This window comes from Akanthomyces muscarius, assembly GCF_028009165.1.
Source record: "Akanthomyces muscarius strain Ve6 chromosome Unknown contig_15, whole genome shotgun sequence".
Classification (NCBI taxonomy): Eukaryota; Fungi; Ascomycota; class Sordariomycetes; order Hypocreales; family Cordycipitaceae; genus Akanthomyces; species Akanthomyces muscarius.
In genome coordinates, this window is record NW_026611615.1 from 564,633 (window position 1) to 582,660 (window position 18,028).

The 18,028-nt window shown below is 54.1% G+C and overlaps 7 protein-coding genes across 7 annotated transcripts; 4 read left to right on the forward strand and 3 right to left on the reverse strand.

Annotated features, from left to right (window-relative positions):
- Positions 1–108: 108 nt before the first annotated feature.
- LMH87_007918 (uncharacterized protein) lies at positions 109–944 on the reverse strand (the record flags this gene model as incomplete). Its single annotated transcript, XM_056201034.1, has 2 exons — positions 109–422; positions 485–944. The coding sequence occupies 2 exons, from the start codon at positions 942–944 to the stop codon at positions 109–111; spliced, it is 774 nt and encodes a 257-aa protein (XP_056057788.1).
- Positions 945–2,281: 1,337 nt separating this feature from the next.
- Positions 2,282–3,023, forward strand: LMH87_007919 (uncharacterized protein; the record flags this gene model as incomplete). The annotated part of the gene is made up of 2 exons (XM_056201045.1): positions 2,282–2,492; positions 2,554–3,023. The coding sequence occupies 2 exons, from the start codon at positions 2,282–2,284 to the stop codon at positions 3,021–3,023; spliced, it is 681 nt and encodes a 226-aa protein (XP_056057789.1).
- A 2,736-nt stretch (positions 3,024–5,759) lies between these two features.
- LMH87_007920 (uncharacterized protein) lies at positions 5,760–6,842 on the forward strand (the record flags this gene model as incomplete). Its single annotated transcript, XM_056201057.1, has 1 exon — positions 5,760–6,842. One exon carries the CDS (start codon positions 5,760–5,762, stop codon positions 6,840–6,842), a length of 1,083 nt encoding a protein of 360 aa, XP_056057790.1.
- Positions 6,843–7,274: 432 nt separating this feature from the next.
- On the reverse strand, positions 7,275–8,333 carry LMH87_007921 (uncharacterized protein; the record flags this gene model as incomplete). Its single annotated transcript, XM_056201069.1, has 4 exons — positions 7,275–7,472; positions 7,545–7,638; positions 7,701–7,790; positions 7,858–8,333. The coding sequence occupies 4 exons, from the start codon at positions 8,331–8,333 to the stop codon at positions 7,275–7,277; spliced, it is 858 nt and encodes a 285-aa protein (XP_056057791.1).
- A 1,424-nt stretch (positions 8,334–9,757) lies between these two features.
- Positions 9,758–11,083, reverse strand: LMH87_007922 (uncharacterized protein; the record flags this gene model as incomplete). Its single annotated transcript, XM_056201080.1, has 1 exon — positions 9,758–11,083. The coding sequence occupies one exon, from the start codon at positions 11,081–11,083 to the stop codon at positions 9,758–9,760; it is 1,326 nt and encodes a 441-aa protein (XP_056057792.1).
- Positions 11,084–13,764: 2,681 nt separating this feature from the next.
- On the forward strand, positions 13,765–15,303 carry LMH87_007923 (uncharacterized protein; the record flags this gene model as incomplete). The annotated part of the gene is made up of 1 exon (XM_056201091.1): positions 13,765–15,303. The coding sequence occupies one exon, from the start codon at positions 13,765–13,767 to the stop codon at positions 15,301–15,303; it is 1,539 nt and encodes a 512-aa protein (XP_056057793.1).
- Positions 15,304–15,751: 448 nt separating this feature from the next.
- Positions 15,752–17,648, forward strand: LMH87_007924 (uncharacterized protein; the record flags this gene model as incomplete). Its single annotated transcript, XM_056201102.1, has 3 exons — positions 15,752–15,892; positions 15,967–17,142; positions 17,226–17,648. The coding sequence occupies 3 exons, from the start codon at positions 15,752–15,754 to the stop codon at positions 17,646–17,648; spliced, it is 1,740 nt and encodes a 579-aa protein (XP_056057794.1).
- Between the last annotated feature and the right edge of the window lie 380 nt (positions 17,649–18,028).

An 18,028-nucleotide genomic window follows, 5' to 3' on the forward strand; every position in this document is an offset into this window, starting at 1 on the left:
GCTCCCCTCAGCCAAGATGCCTTTGGACCAACCCACGGACCATGCATGATTTAAGCTGAGGGTGCCCTTCCGCTACGGCTCTTTTTCAGCCCTTGCCGCAAGCATATTCTACAGCCATCCTCCATCGACCGGGTACACCGCCCCCGTGACATAGGTACTCTCCGGTCCTAAAAGGAAGCAAATCACAGACGCGACCTCTTCCGGCCTTCCCTGTCTCGGAATGGCGCTCAGATCGCTGTTCTCTGGTTCTGCTGGCTCTTGTCCAAGCTGGATCAGCGATTGTTGCATCATAGGCGTGTAAATGGCGCCGGGCGCGACGGCATTGATGCGAATCTCGCGGTTACCGTTTTCTTTAGCCGCGGCACTGGTCAAGCCGATGACGCCGTGCTTGCTCGCGCCATATGCTGCATGTAATGCCATTGCTATATTCCGCATTATCATTAGTATTTTTGTTCGCTCTGACTTTAAGAGGGGGTAAGCCTACCATTGGTTCCGTGTATAGAGGCAACATTGACAATGGACCCCCGGTCCTCGATGCTGCGCAGCTCTGCGCGAAGTGAATACATGCATCCTTTCAAATTAATGTTCATCAAGCGATCCCACTCGTCATCCTCCAGATCCGCCAGTGTCCCTGCAGCATGGTTCTTGCCAATCACGCCCGCAACATTGGCGGCGCCGTCGAGCCGTCCAAACAAGGCCACGATGTCGGAGATCCAGCCATCCACGTCCTCGCGCTTCGACACATCCACTTTGTTAAAGGCAAATCGTTCCGCACAAAGCTCCTGGTACTGCGCCTGGAAGTACAACTTGGCGTCTTCTATGGCTTGCAGGTTGACGTCGGCGATGCAGACAATGGCGCCTCGCTCGGCGAGCATTTTGGCCGTGGCAAGGCCGATGCCGCTGGCGCCGCCTGTAACCGCGAAGACTTTGTCACGCATGGACATTTCCTTGGCGTATTGATTGTCAATGTCGCTCGAGATGTGTGATGGATGAGCAGGCGCTGGCCTCCAGGTCCTGAATGAGCCCCGCGGCACTACGTGGGGGCAGCAGGGGCGTGGCGTGGCCAGATCGAACAAGGATCGAGGCTTTTTCGATGATTGCCTCAAAGTCTTGTTTAGTTTTAGCCTGCTTCTTTTTTAAAAATGCACCAGCTTGCAATTGGTTTCACTCAGACTCGACCGAGTGTTACTCTGCTCTCAAATATTGACAATTTTATGTATACTACAGTCATACAACTCATCACTCAAATACATTCTTCAATCAGTCTAGCATTACCACAGAGAAATTCTGACTTCAATGATGGCTGGTGTTACTGACACAGTTTTTGTGAATTTCTGTAATTTGAAAAAAAAAACGGTACAAATCGGGAAATATTGTGTACAAAACCTAGGGTCAGGGTTATTATGCTAAATCTTGGTAGTTGGACGGTATAAAAGAATGAAATGCAACTTCACAGGCAGTTGCTTTATGGGTCCTTTCTAGGCAGACGAATGTCAAACCTGAATTTACGGTCTAGCCTAACGTGATAAAGGTTACCACATAGTTTGCTATATAGGTTGCTGCACGCGTAGTTGGATTATCGCTGCTGTGGGCGGGCACCAGATGGCTAGAAAGTGCTCTAAAAGCGGCCTGTAAAAATGAGGCCATGAAACCCACGGCCTCGCCCATCTGCTCATCTGTTTGTTGCTTGTTACCAAGTAAACTCTTCGTCAGCATACTAGTAGCTAGCGGGACGGGCCATGATACAACGAGAGCTTTATTGCTATGCCACTGAGATATAATGCAGTGCAGGGGAAGATCGATGACGTCACATGACAGCACAATGCTGCTTGACTCTCAATTGGCCCCCAAACGCGACATCCAACAGGCCACACTAATATAATGCGACGGAAAGCTGCACAAGGAAAACTTTGTTCGTTGTCCCTCACTTCGTACTCGTGACGTGATGGCTGACCTCGACACGGTTGAGGTCATCGCACAATGTCTATGCAGAGCGAACAACCTGTCCTGGCATTTGCCGAAATCATGTTTGCCCCTCGATGCAGGAATTTGCAGCTGTGATTCCTGTCGCCACGGTACCGGAACACTGGGCTTCACAGCGTGCACATGGCCACTTCCGATTCCAGAGCTCCCGTATTGCACGAAAGCTGCATTCTCAACCCTCGCAGACGTGTACTTTTGCACAACGTGCGGGACGCTCATGTTCCTGTATAAGAGAGCCCCTCCCTGGACGGGGTTAGCGCTCGGAGCGATTAAGGATCCGACCATATGCAGACTCAGCATGTATCTCTGCCTAGCGGATACCAAAGACGGTGGCATGTCCGTTTGGTTGGAGAGTGCGAACGGCACTCGGCTGAAGAAGTATGCCACTCATGATCTACAGTCCGAATTTGACACGGCAACTGCAAAGGACGGAAGGAAGGGGAACTTGAAGGCGAGTTGCAGATGTGGAGGGTTTCAATTCGAGGTGACGAGAGCGACGGAGGTGTCAGGTCAGTTGTCAAGAGTTTTGCAGGTTTTTTTTTTCTTTCTCCTTTGTTGACCTCGGGGCAGAAGACAAAGCAATCGACTCCACAGGCAAGTCAGCGAGCAGAGGAACGTGGTGGCTTCGAAACGGAAAATATACCGCGGACTTATGTGTATGTGACTCGTGCCGTCTTTCGGCAGGCTGTGAAGTGATGGCGTGGGCATTCATCCCTGCCGTCAATCTCCGGCTCAACAATAAACCGTTGCCTAACCCGCCCGTGCTTGGGACAATCAAGCACTATGCCAGCTCGGAAGGTGTGAATCGTTACTTTTGCGGAAGATGTGGCGCTGTCATCTTCTTGATATCCAAAACGCGTCCAAAACTGCTCAATGTGGCTGTCGGAGTGTTGCAGGATGAGTCCGGGGCGAGGGCTGAGGACTGGCTTTGCTGGGAGACGAGCACGGGACCGTCCAATGCCGCTGATGGGCTGAAAAGGAATTTTTTGACCGACGACTTGACCGAACAGATGATTGCATGGGGTGGAACTGACAACTAGTACCTAGCCGCCGAGGCCACCTCCAGAAGCTGCGGCGAGGTTGAGACTGTCAAGAGCCCGCAAGTTCCATTTTGAAGCAGAAAATAACTTTGTGCTGTAATTTATGGTGTCTTGTTGTTTCGATGCGTTTGCCGTTTTGATCTCATTGTGCAAGATGTGGAGAAATGAGACAATCGGCGGGTATTTGAATGGCCCAGTATTCAACCAAAAAGCATTAGATATGCAGAAACAGTCTATAAATAGCCCGAGGGTGTTAAGAGGGACTTTCAAGACAACGCCGATACAATAGGTGAGGTAGTTCATTACAGCCTGACTCTAGGTAAAGCAATGATCGTGGCTACCTTAACAAATTTAGCAGCCGCATCCGCACTTTTTGCAGCCGCATCCGCCGCAACTGTCATTGCGTCCACATTCGTTGTCTCTTTTGCAACTCTTCCAAGAATCAAGTGGACCACCAACGGTAGTCCAGCACCAGGCACCTGTGCCGCCATTATCGCAGTTTCTATAGCACCAGCCTTTCTTGGAACAGCCCGAGTCTTGAGGACCGTACCAGCACTTGCGCTTTTCCAGTGACAAGACATCTGTCTCTTTAATTGTCGGATGTTCGTTGCACGCGCGAACAGTGTAGGGGTCGACGCCAAAAGGCACTTCGAGGACTCCAAGGTCACCGCAGATTGCCTCAGCCTCAGCATACGAGACATCTCCGCGAGTGAGTGCGGTTGCTAGAGAAGCTGCCTGAAGAAGGATGGCAATTACGAACTTCATATTGAAGAAAAGGGAGAAGTGAATTTTTAAGACTTTGGGTTTGATTGTAATGTAAGATAGAAGGGTGATGAAAGCTTTTCGTGATGAGCCGGTTGAGAAAGGACGTGGCATTGCCTATTTATACCCGCATCAGATAGCGACATCCTAGCACTGCTTCAGCCCTTCCACTCTGCGAGTTTTCTCGTTCTTCGTCACCTCGCAGTTGCCTCATAGCCTCCTGCGGCGTCACTACACCAGGCTCGCGACAAAGTCCAGCCGACGGAGTAGAGCCAGGAAGCAGACACTGCTCGCGTGGCATGCACCTCGTCTGAACTCAAGGGCCATTTACTGATATAGCGGAGTACAGGCAGCTACTGCGGCTTATCGAACCAATGCATGCAGCCTTGAAGCGAGTAGGCTGTTACACTGCAGGAAATTGCTCTACTTCCAGCCTCGTTGGCCTTCCATTGGTGGTCGGTGATGGAAATGATGAAGACACGCCTAGCAAAAGTAGAACTTCATTTTGCGGACAAGCGTACGGACGATGGGGTGGAAACTTCTTTGATATAACATAATGCCTCGACGGCAGGAGAGGAGAGGGAGCATGCTGCTGTGGGCGGTTATAGCCCTACAAAAAGCACAATGCGATACATTTAGCTATTCCTAGGCTAGTCATCAATTTACCGTGTAAACGAGGCCCTTTGGCTAGCCCCTCCACCAAACCTATGCAGCAATGGAGAAGAGCGGGGTTCTCCCTCGTCCTCGTCTGCCGCGAGCCAGCGAGTCACAAAGAAGGGAGATGAAGTGCGTTTGGTTGAACGCCCACTGGAATAATGCAGTTTCTATATCATATTGGGAACTGGTCGCGTGAGAGCGGGGCGAATTGGGGCTCTAGACTTATCCAACCGCATAACTAGCTGTCAAAATGATTCCTACCGGCAGACACATAAGTACCTGGGGCATACGAAACCGACATATTACAAGGCTTATTTGGCAAAAAATGTGGTGACCGTGTGGAGTCGGCGCGGAGACAAATCACCGATAGGGGTCTTGGCCGTTGGTCAAGCCGAGAGGTCTCCATCTTGGGGCGTGTTTGAGCAACGCGTGCTCCTGATGAAGAGAATTAGCTACATGACGGCGATGCTATACATTACAAAGACGGGTACGGTGCGAATTTCGGTTCGAGTAACTCTTGAGAAGGATCTAGGTGAGAAGACGCAGACCCGCATGCTAAGAGATTGTCTTCGCCCCTGCATTGCGTTGACCCTGCCCGACAGCGCAGCCGCGCTCAGTTAGGCAATACGGGCCGCTCGCTGCCAAGGCCGTTCCCTGTCGAGTTGGCTTTGCGCCTCACCCGTTATTAGCTGTTTGGCTGTGCCGTTAGCTTCTTGGGTGGTTGCTTGGTTGCCCGCTACGTTCCGGGGACCACTCCGAAAGTCCACGTCAAGTGACAAAGAACTGTCGAGCCAACGAGGCATAGCAACGGCCCGCAGGCAATTTGACAGTTCCACTGATAGGACTTGCCTCCGGCCATGGTGTGCGATTTTTCTTTTTCCAGAGTGGAACACAGGCGATGGCCCGAATCTTTGACGAGCATTGGCTGATCTCTGTGGTACCTGCACCAGGCTGCACCCAGCCTGATGTCCCATAACAGCTCGTAGCCGTACTTCGAAAAGGTCTCCGGCATACGCCCGTCGTTGTTCAAAGCCAATATTACCTGGAGCCTTGTCAGGGGTAGGGCTTCTTGGCCGTGTCCAGTGGTAGGTAGCCTACCCCGAGCAACAGCATTCTCGTACAAACAGGGGCTGAGGTTCCATTTCCTTGCCCGTCTAACTACTCTTAATAACTTGCTGCCAGAAATGATTAACTTTACCGATTAAACGTCAGCAACTGTTCTACTCTTTCGAATTCACTTGAACCGTGTCGGCCAGCTCTGCCACTCCCAGCAACATCATCCCCGGCCTGTCCTCACAGCACTTCCGCGCGCATTGCATGGTCATACCACTGCAGGGGCTGCCGAGCAAGCAGCCCTACAGAATACTTCTCGGCCTTGGGGTCTTTGTCTCCATCGCCTTTGTCCTCTCACGACTTTTTCCCGGCTCAGAAGACCTACTCGCTACCGGCACCCTTCACGACTCGCCCGAGGTTCACGAGCTCTGCGCCGCGCATGGCTTCACACCATATCCTGCCGTGACTGGCGGGGCGCGTCGCAAAATCTCTGACCTCACGATGATCAACACAGAACTCGACTGTCTCGAGATTCGAATAGACTCGCTTTACAATGAAGTCGCTCTCTTCATAATCGTAGAGTCACCGAAGACCTTTCACGGCTACGACAAGCCGCTGCTAGCAAAGGAGAACTGGAGCCGCTTTACCAAGTACCACGACAAGATGCTCTACCACGAGCTCGAATTCCCGGGTGGCTTCCGTTCACAGCGCACCTGGGACTTTGAGTACTTCCAGCGTGACGCCAGCTACGAACAGGTTTTCCCCAAACTGGTCGGTACCGATCCGCGCGCCCCACGACTGGGCGACGTCATGGTTGTCGCCGACGTGGATGAGATTCCACGACCAGAGACGCTCCGCGTCCTCCGCGCCTGCAACTTCCCACGCCGCCTGACTCTGTACACACGCTTCTTTTATAACTCATTCCAATTCCAGAGCATTGGCCCTGAGTGGCACCACCCGCAGGCGACGTACTATGATGGGCAGCGTACGCTGACGCCCAATAGCCTACGCGGCAGTCGCGGCAGCAACTTCATCTCACGCTGGCTGGAGTCGGGAAAATTTGCCAACTCAGGCTGGCACTGTAGTAGCTGCTTTGATTCGGTTGAACTATATCTGAATAAAATGGCGAGCTTCTCGCACAAGTGGATGAACGGCGACAAGTTCCGAGACCGCGATCACATAGCTGACGCCGTCCGCGAGGGTATTGATATATGGGGGCGTAAAGGCAATAAATTTGAGCTGTTACAAGATAATGAAGACTTGCCGCCGATAATCAGAGAGGATGAGCGATTCATGTATCTGAAGGATCGCAGCGGCAAGTCGGCAGGAATGAAAGACTACCCGTGAAAGGGCGGCTGCGAGGGTGGTTGGAAAGGCGGTTTTGCTGTCGATCATCCAAGGCAAAGGAAAGAAAACTGTATTGGTTTTGCAAAAGATATATGCAAACATTCGAGAAGTGGTGTTCGGAGGCGGGATGAAAATGCAATAGAACGTAGGAGGTGTGCCCCTAGCAGCATTGAATACGGCATGTTTCGAGAATCATGTATCAGAATTATCTAAAGCCACGTTTACTGCTTGCCTCATCTTTCTCTTTCTATAAGACGGGTTTCTAGGACGACTCGTCTCAAACAGACCAGTGCAGTAGTATTTGTAAATCCGTACTTCTTTATATACCAGGTAGGTGCAACTTGACACCAATATATACAATCATTTTTCGCCATTCCGCCTATCATATCCCAGGAAAGTATCATGTCCAAGATCAAGTAGCAGACTCCACATTTAGGCGTGGCAGCCGTTACCAACGCAGCAAGTGTAGTGCTCGTTGGGGCAGCGGCCGTTGAGGCTGTTGGCCGCGCTGTCATTGTCAAAGGTGTAAGCGCCGCCCGGGTAGAAGCAAGGCTTGAAGAAGGGGGCGGGCGATCTGACGCCACCCTTGCCACGGTTGGGGTTCTTGCACGAGCCTTGGCCGTTGGGGGTCTGTTGTTCAGTAAACAATTGTGGTTAGCGAAGTGAGTTCCGTTTGGGGGCGGGTTGGTTTGTCTGGCTTACACCGCAGTGGCCGAGGGCAAAGAGGTTCTTGGAGCAGCCGGCCGTCTTCTTGTTCTGGTTGCACCAGCAGAGAACAGGAACGCTGAATCCATCACTGCAAGTACGGTGTCAGTGGCTTGCAGAGCAAAAATGAATGGGGTTTGGAGCGGCGCCTACACGTAGCTGACGTTGATGTCGCCAATGAAACCGTGGCCCTGGTTCTTGAAGCTGCCTTCAATCAGAGACTCGTCGCCGGTAGTCGCAGACCTAAATCCATTAGCATTCTTACTTTTACAATGTCTCATCATCTTTGATTGGGGCTTAGGCTGCTTACTTTCCGGCCACGTTGAGAGCGACATGGCCGCTCCAGCCATGAGCGACTGTAAAGATGCCGTGCTGGCCCTTGTTCAGCTTGCCGGCGCCGACGTTGCCCTTGGGCGCAGGGCCCTCGCCATTGACGTGCACCGTGGTGATGGCCGCGTTGTGTTTGTTGACAATGGTAATGTACGCGTTGTTGGCCGCCGCCGCGACAGCCATGGCCTCGGGCCCGGCGGTCGGCGCGGGCGGCAGGTCCAGGGCACCTCCGACGGCGGTGCCGAGGGACAAGCTCTTGCGGGCCTCCTCCTCGGGCACGATGCTGGGCACGGGCGTGACGGGCGCGCGGTTGGCAGGGTCGAGGTCCGAGGGGTCGTAGTTGTCGCCGGTGGGCGTGGGCGCCGCGACGGTGGTGATGGTGTCGGCCATGTCGAGGGGCTTGGCGGCGGCAAGGGCCAGGCACAGGGTGCCGATGATGCTTAGCTTGGCGAGCATTTTGGTTTCAGGTTGATACAAATAACTCTGTACAGAAATAAGAGGTATGAGGGTAGAGGCGGGAGTCTGTGTCTTGGGGGCAAGAGTTTCTTCATGTCTAGGAGGGCTCTACCGGCATCTTATATACTTGGCCGCTTTCACTTTGCCCTCGGCAGCTATGAACGAACTACTATACTTGCCCAACCGCTCTACAACGGTATGAGATGCTTACCTTTTCCCCCTCTAGGTCTTGGCGTCAATGCCGACTTGCGAGAGAAACTCCGTACTCCCATCTAGCTGAAGGGGGCGTCGGCGAAGGATCGAGGTGAGGCAGAACGCCAAATATGTCCGAGAGATGGGTGCCAATCAGCCTGTCCACTCATTTAACCCTCTTTTTTACGTTTTGTTTGTCGACTCTATTTGCCTAAGTAGTCAATTTTTTCGCTCTAATGATCCCGGGCCTGCCCTTCTCGGCTAGGTACCCGTGTAAGCAGCAAACGGAGTACTAGCAGGGCGGATTCCGTGTGGAGCGACGGCCTCAGCACTAACACGCGAGGAAGCAAATGGCGCCGATGGTGCAGAGAGGCTTGAGATGCTCGGTCGCTTCTTCGTCAATCTTCTACCAATAGGGTCATTTGTGAATTCGCTTGCTATTGGATATAGAAACATGTTTCAAAGGCCAACAGTCGTTTAGGTCATATCCAGCTACGAGGCTCTGGGAGTCGTTCAGCTGCCAAGTGCAAATCAGTCCGAGTTTGAGCTTACTCTTAACCTAGGCCGAGGGCGACGCGGGGAGTTCCTGATTAGTATATAACAGATTAACTGGCCGAGTCCAGAACGCCCTATTCTGGCACTCCGGAAATTTTATACGTTGCGACCCAGTCGGAAAGGTCCTCTGCCCTACAAAACGTGGCACCAGTTCGGTGACTTTGCGATCCGCCGCTAATGCAGGTCCGCTTCGGACACTACCCGGCGAGGCGTAGGGTGTGGCTTTTTGCCATGTATTCTCACATCATCCTCAGCACCGCGAGCTCGGATGGCCTTAAGTCTGGACATAAGCATGAGGGCTGCGCATGCAGGCACACACACGCACCGACAAGTTAAAATCACAAATCCTATAAAATGGAGACGGTCGAGGCCGCAGCGGATCAGATAAACGAGCACAATGGGCAATTTACAGTGGACAATCTATAGCCGACAATGCATCGAATAGCGGACAAACTGTGGATGATGTAGTGATGATAGTAACCAAGATATTGAACCAAAAACATTAAACAGTATTAGGTGCAAATCTGAATTTCAATACTTGATGCGTCTATGGAATTAAAGTACAAATGTCTATCCGTGCCCATATCCGACCAGCATGCAAACAAGGACACACAAAATAAAAAGGCAGCACTGGCTAGCCAGCTGATGTACATTCAAGTCGAAGCGACTTAATGCGCTTACAGCAGGAAGAAAGCACCGACGAGGGCAAGGATGCCAGCAACGGAGCTCGAGGCAGCCATCTTGCCGGCGCCAGAGTCCTTGTTGACGCTGGTCGGCTGAGCAGAGCCGCTGGCGGATCCGCTGGCGCCAGCGCCAGAAGAGCCAGAACCAGAACCAGAAGTGGCAGCAGACGAGCCAGAGCCAGAGGAGCCAGAGCCAGAGCCGGACGAGCCAGAACCGGAGGAACCGGAGCCGGATGAGCTAGTACTGGTGGGGACAGAGGCCGAGGTGGACGAGCCCGACGAGCCAGAAGAGCCGGAGCTGGCAGTGCTAGAGCCGGAGCTGGCGCTGGAGCTCGAGGAAGAGGAAGAATCGCTGCTGTCGGTGTCAAAGGTGGTGGGGCAGGTCAGGTTGAACTGGGGAGTGGTGCTCAGGTCCTTGGTAATGGCAAACTTCATGCTGTTGTCGGGGTTGGAGTCGCGAAGGTTGTACCAGAAGGTAGGGGTCTTGCCAAAGAGCTGACGGCAGCCAATCTCGTCCCAGTAGTACTTGGCGTTCTCGGCCGAAGGCTCAGCCTCGTCCCACTTCTCGCCGGTGACGGGCCAGCCAGTCTCGGTGACCCAGACGGGCTTGCCGTTGGCGACGGCGCGGGTGGCGTCGTAAGCCTTGTCGAAGAGCTTGCCGGCATTCTTGATGTCGTTGCCCTTGCCGCTCTCGTAGTAGGGGTACTCGTCGACGCCGATCCAGTCGACGGCGTCAATGACGGCCTTGTTGGTGCTGTTGGTCCAGGCGTCCCAGGTGTCAACGTGACCGATGGGGACCTTGGCTAGGGCGCCACCGTCAAAGGCCTTCTTGTAGTCCTTGATGAAGGAGAGGATGACGTCAGGGTCGGCGCCGACGCCAGCCTTGTTCTTGGTGCCGGTCTGGGAGTTGCGGTAGAGATCCTCGGAGCCGATGGAGACGCCAATGACAAGGTCGGTGAACTTGGAGCCGTACTTGTCGAGGGCCTTCTTGAGGGCACTCAGCTCCTTGTCGATGTTGTCGGTGCCCGAGGCCCAGAGTCCGAGCAGCATGTACGTCTCGGTGTCGATGGCGGCATCAAAGGCCTCAATGGGGTCGTCGGTGGAGTAGGCCTGGATGTTGGTGTAGAGGCGCACGGCGTTGAACTTGCCGGGGGCGCCGTTGAGGGCCTGGGCCGTCTTGAACTCGGCCTCGAAGTCCTTTTTGAACTTGGCGGAGCGGTCGGCGAGCGTGGCGCCCGAGTTGAAGCCCAGGTAGTTGTTGTCGGCGGCGGCCGAGGCGACGGCGACGGCGCCAGCGAGGAGGGTGGAGGTCAGATGCATGGTGAACGGCTGTTTGTGTAGGGATCGCGTAATAAGAAAGAAAAAAAGGGAGTGTGAAGATGAAACTTGGTCTGGTTTGTCGAACGAGTGACAGGCCGCGTTGAGAAAACGAGCGGCGTAGTGAGATGATGCAGAGAAAAAGAAGAAAAAATGAGGGAAAACACGAAGAAAGTCTAGTCAGAGGAAACAATGAGGAATTGAAGGAAAGCAAACGAGGTCATGGAATGGAGGTGAGGCAGCACAAGGCGCCCGGACGCGCTTCACGTGATTCACATCTTCCCCTGGACAGGAGGCGGCTGCTTCTCGCCCAGTCGCCGTACCAAAACCACCAAAATAGTGCCAGAAAAAAAAGGACAAGGAGCCGGCGTGTCTGAGACAGACTGCACAGCCTCTCGCACCATCCCGACTTGGGTTTGGCGCCCGCTACATCGCCCGTGAAAAACCAAGGACATTCAGGGATTGGCGTGCCACGGGTGGATCTCGTACCTGATTGTCCTTAAGGATATGTTCCTATTCGTAGATGCTGTCCCTGATTTGTGCCTGATTTGTGCACGCCTGAGATCTCTCGTGGCGCTCTGTTTTGGAATGAGCCAAAAACAATCGCGACATTTGACGCCCATCTGCGTTTTGATTTATTAAGGCTCGACACTCCGTGTTTTTCTGATGCGCATTTTTCCCTCCTCATATCGCTCGCTGTAGGTTGATTTCCCGTGAGCTCGTGTCAGTCAATTTGCCCCTGACGTATACTCGCGAAAATCTGGTGCCTGTAAGTTTTCTATTGATCGTCAAGTAGCAGGTTGGCTTTTTTGCTATGCATCGAACCGATCCAATGTCGCAAGCCCCATGCAATATCACCAGCTGCCCACAGTGGTGCCGTGCCGTGCATGTTGGCCAGTCCGCTGTCGGCTAAAAATAATAATGGCCCTGTCAACTACCAGTAATCTCGTGCTCAGCCCCCGTTATTTCGCACAACAAACTCCGCGTAAATACATTATCCCGTTGCTTGCTATGTAGGGTAGGGGGGCTGTCGAGTTATTTCCCGATTCTGGGGCGCGAAAAGGTACACTAAAGTCACGGATTAATAAGACAGTGGCGCACTGCAGTCCATGTCCATTTGAAAACGCATTCTCTCTTTCTTTTTTCTTCTGATGTTTTTGGTTGTTTTTGTTCTCATCGTGGTTTTGAGCGCCGCCGTAAGTTCGTAAGTCCGCCAGTCCGCCAGTCCGTAGCATCACAGGCAAAACGACAGTATCCTAGATTCGCCCAACGCACGTCCGGAGAGCGGCGCATGCCATCGTGAAGCAAAAAAAAAAAAAAAAAGCCACAAAAAAAAAAAGCCTCGGACTGGAAACGATCGCCTCTGAGGTGCCATAATCATCACAACACATAGAGCAGAACTGAAGCAGTTTGATCTTGGCAGACTGACGCATACATAGGCATCTATACGAGCTGACGAATTAGCACCCCCTCCACCACCATGCGCAAGGTATTGCCCTCTTGCAGCGGAGTGCTACCGGTTTATATCGGTTCCCGGCATTCAAAGCCAACACCGACTGTCACGTACGATGCGTCTCCCGCAGACATTTTTGTTCTGCGATACTCGAATCGTCGTTTGCATGGCCATGTCGCTAATCTCACACCACAATACGAATCGCAAATTTCCACAGCAGACACGGTTCCTACTAATCTGGTGTAACCTGCCTGACTTGGAGTAGACAGCTTTAAACTGTTACATTTGCCAACTAGCGCCTCCTAGCATCTCGGCAGCTCGCAGGCAGCTCGCGTGACAGCTTCCTCTAACCAGGCTATACATCGATTCGAGATGCACGGAGAAGACAAGCTCCTATTTTTGTTTCTTTGGCATGTTACCTCCTGGGCGAGCCCGGACATCCGCGGGTACGGTCACTGACCGCTAATTGAACATTGGCTGCTGCCAAGGCACATGACGAACCGCATGTCACTCTTTCGGTACCGAAATTCGCTCAGTCTTTCCCCGATCTGCACGGCCGTCTGGGGCGGCTCGGATCCGCAATCATGAGCCCTATGTAGTAGAGGGGCAGGCTGTCACCACCCATGCATGATATTGGAAAGGGACACGGCTAACTTTAGTCAACGTTTCTCGAGTCGAAGACTTTAGTACCAAGCACTCGATAATTGCTCCCAGCCAACAAACTAGAATCGGTGACTAAATGAACACCGACGTGAGAAAAGTTGGGAACTAGGTGCACTCAATCTGCATGCCGAGGCATGAAGGTTTGGCCGCAGGCCTCACGCTAGAACCGCACCTAGACGTAATGGAAACCGACAGTGCTAACAAGACTAGGTAAAAGTGAGGACATTGCGGAGGTAGACTGGATAAAACCCACATTACTAGTCAATCCACGTTGAATTAGCACCCAAAGCTATTGGACGACAAACCTAGCCTTTCGCCAAGTGCGACTGAGAACCTTCCACATTGGGTCCAAGCCCGTCTCCACGATGAGGCCTCAGCTCTTCGGCAACGAACGACTATGCCGTGATAGAATAATCTCATTTATTAATTACGAGAGCTCGATATATTAGCCGGAATCAATCGACGACTAGGAGGGGTGTCGAAACACATAAATACCCCCGCCGAGTGCCGTTGCCATTATACCCACAAGCCTCACTGTCTAGTTTCCAACAACATCCAAACCTTGACGATGCAGTTTCGGAAGCTCGTCGCCGCGCTGGTCCCGGCACTGCTGACCTGGCAGGTCAGCGCCGGCAGCACCTCCGCCTCCGCCAGCACCCTTCAGTATGACGCCAGCAGGCCCGTCTTCACCTTTGACTACAGCACTACGGCCGTCGACAAGAAGAACTGGGTTGCCGTCTACCCCAAGGGCTACGACCCGGCCCGCGCGGACCAGCGCACACAGTACCTCTACTGGACCTACGCGCCCGACAGACGTGGCACCGCCCAGATCCAGGTCGCCTACGCCGAGCCCGGCGAGTACACGGCCTACTTCCTGGCCAAGGACGGCTACAACAAGCTCGTCGGGCCCCTCCGGGTGGTGAACCGTGGCGAGACGGGCCCGATTGAGTTTATTGTGCGCAATTTTACCACGCAGAATGCAAGAGAAAAGGAAGCATTTTCGGCGCGCGTGGGAGGTCTGGTTAAGGCGCGGCTGCAGGCTCCGCGCTTCAAGCTTGTATCCGACTCGTCCAAGTCTGGCTGGGTCAAGGTCAGCAGCGACGGCCTCATCTCGGGCACGCCTGCCAAGGGCGACGATGGCACCACGACCGTTGTTGTTGGAGCTACCGCTGAGAATGGCTCTAAAAGTACGCTACAAGTGACGATTCCCGTGGTGGCCGTGGACGCGCCGATGGTCGACAAGCTCAAAGTGACGACGATGAACATTTGGATCGGCGGCAAGTACGTTTACCAGAGCCACTACAAGCAGGTCAGCTACCTGACGAGCACCAACGCGGACGTCATTGGTCTCCAGGAGACGGTCAAGCCCGGCGACGCAGGCACCCGTCTCGCCAAGGCCATGGGCTACTACCACCACGACAAGGGCGACAAGGCCATCCTGTCCCGCTACCCCATTGTCGAGAACCTAGATGCCAACGAAGCAGCCGACGCCGTGCGCATCCAGCTCGATGGCAAGGATAGCGAGATCATCTTTTACACGGCACATCTCGGATACACCCCATACGGGCCCTACGACTTTTGCTTCAGCAACATGACGGCGGAGCAGGTCACGGCGCGCGAGGCCGAGTCGGGCCGCACGGGGCAGATCATGGACATTTCCGCCGCCATCGCCAAGCTCCTGCCAAACGCTGACAAGGTGCCCGTGTTTCTGACGGGCGACTTCAACGCGCCCTCGCAGCTGGACTGGACCGAGGCGAACAAGGACGCGCACTGCGGCGTCGGCTACTACGAGTGGCCGACGTCGAAGTACCCGCTCGAGGCCGGCCTCAAGGACACTTTCCGCGAGCTGTACCCCGACCCCATGCAGGACCCGGCCGACACCTGGTCGCCGGTGCACCCGGCATCTGAGGAGCCGCCCGACAGGATCGACTTTATGTACTATGGCGGCGCGGGCGTCAAGCCGCTGACGTCGAAGCCAAACGTGGTCGGCACGCCCATGCTTGATCCGAATGTGTGGATGAACGAGTGGCCGACGGACCACAAGAGCTTCGAGTCGCTGTACCAGCTGCTGCCGAGCGCGCAGAGAAAAAAGACGTCGGGCAACTGATCGAGGGGCGAAAAGCGAACGCTGGCTTCTGGCCAGGAGAGATAAGAACCTGCTGGTTGCTAATATTAGTAAGGAATAGATGTAAAAACATGAATTACAATTGCTTTAGCGAGCGAGATGCATTGAAGCACAAATGTCAGATCTTAATTCGAGAAGTGAATGGCAGGCATCACGTAACGTTACTCGGCAAAGACTGGACCAAGCCAGGCGAGTAGAGGGCAAATCGTGGAGCTTTTGTACCCCACGAACAGCGGGCGTCGCGTGGGGGCGCAGTGACAACAATCGTCACGGTTAATTAGCTTCGAAGATTAGATTACCGGGCAGTGACTTGTTTTTTTTCCGACGATGTGATAAGTAGCGGGCTGCGCTCTGTATTTTCTCAGGACTTTTTTTGCTTCCTGTTTTGGAATTTGCTCTCTAGGACTCACGCCGCCATTCGAAACACGTCATGCGTTTGTACTCCTCTCTCGCAGCGGCACTCGCTATATCGCCAGCGGCCGCGCTCTGGCCGATACCCATCGACATCTCCACCGGCAACAAGACGCTCTTCATCGACAAGACCATTAATATTACTTATAATGGCGCGCCCGTATGTTGTCCGGAAAAATTCCAAGCACGTTTTACCGACTATAAAAATGCAAATGCTGACTGCAGATACGATAGCTCACCTACGAACCCGGCTACAACCCCCCCGCGGGCAGCAACTTTACCTCCAAGACCATTGTCCAGGGCGCGCTCGCGCGCTCGCTGAAGGCCATCTTCGACGATGGCTACGTGCCGTGGATGCTGTACAAGCCCGGGTCCGACTTTGAGCCGCGCTGCGGGCCGACCAGGAAGAACCGCGTGCAGTCGCTGACCATCACCCAGACCAGCAAGGATGAGTCAAGTACCTTCAAGCCGCTCGCCGGCCAGCGCGATGAGTCCTATTCTCTCAATGTAACTATTGACGGGCGAGCCAGCATCACGGCCCAATCCTCCATCGGCGTGATGCGCGGCCTCGAGACTTTTTCCCAGCTCTTCTTTAAGCACTCCTCGGGCGGCGCCTGGTACATGACCCAGGCCCCTGTGCGCATCGCCGACGCGCCCAAGTTTCCGCACCGCGGTATGCTGCTCGATGTCAGTCGCCACTGGTTCGCCATTGAAGATATCAAGCGCACGATTGACGGCCTCTCCATGGCCAAGATGAACGTGCTGCACCTGCACATCACCGACACCCAGTCCTGGCCCCTCGAGATTCCAGCCCTGCCGCTGCTCGCCGAGCGCCACGCGTACAGCAAGGGCCTGACATATTCGCCGGCTGCCATTGCGGATCTGCACGAATACGGCGTCCACCGCGGCGTGCAGGTGATTCTGGAAATCGACATGCCGGGCCATTTCGGCATTGAGCGCGCCTATCCTGGCTTGTCCGTGGCCTACAACGAGCGTCCCTACGGGGAGTACTGCGCGCAGCCTCCCTGCGGCTCCCTCCGCCTCGGCAACGACAAGGTCGAGCAGTTCCTGGATACCTTGTTTGAAGATCTGCTGCCGCGTCTCTCCCCCTATGCGGCGTACTTCCACACCGGCGGCGACGAGTACAAGGCAAACAACTCGCTTCTGGATCCGGCTCTCAAGACAAATGACGTTTCGATTCTTCAGCCCCTGCTGCAGCGCTTCCTGGACCACGCGCACAGCAAGGTCCGCGAGCTGGGCCTTGTGCCCATGGTCTGGGAAGAGATGATCAACGAGTGGAACGCCACCGTTGGCAAGGACGTGGTTGTGCAGTCGTGGTTTGGCCAGGACAAGGTCAAGGAGCTGGCCGAGGCGGGCCACAAAGTGATTGTCAGCAGCTCGGATACCTATGTAAGTACTCAACAGCAAAACTTCCAGACAGAGGGAGAAGAGGACAAAAAGAGAAAAAGAAAGAGCCCATGCTAACTGAACAGTATCTCGACTGCGGCCGCGGCGAATTTATCGACTACGAAAACGGCCCTGCCTTTCAAGGCGCTTACCCTTTCACCGACTGGTGTGCGCCCACCAAGAACTGGCGTCTCATCTACGCCCAGGATCCCCGCGCCGGCATCTCCGACGACGCAGCCGCCAACGTCATTGGCGGCGAGCTGGCCCTCTGGACGGAAACGGTCGACGCCACCAGCCTCGACACCATTGTCTGGCCGCGCGCCGCCGCCGCGGGCGAGAGCTGGTGGTCCGGCCGGTACGACGCTGACGGCAAGAACAGATCCATGTACGATGCGCGCCCGCGGCTCTCCGAGATGCGCGAGCGCATGCTGGCCCGAGGGGTGCGCGGCGCGCCCATCACGCAGCTGTGGTGTGATCAGGCGGACACGATTGACTGCTCGAGCGAGTAGGGAGTTGCGCTATACTTTGATTTGATGTAGCGATAGATATATGTTGTATTGGATGTCATAGATTTATACAAGCAGAGTTTTCTCTTCACTCCAGTTATCAACGAGTTTAAACGGCTGCTAAAACTTGCAGAACACGTAGCGATCGGGTGACTGCTGTCCCAACCTAAAGGTGTTACTGTCACTGCGACCCAAACCAGTTTCTGTCACAGTGTTTATTTATTCGCGGCTGACTCCAGGACTTCTACAATCTCGATGCATTCATGGTTTACTAGGTAATAAAACCTCGCGAGCTCCATCGACGCATATCTCTGGCTGAACTGTGACATTTGATGCCGATACGGAGGAGCATCCAAGTTTTCTTTTTCTCTATTCTATTCGCT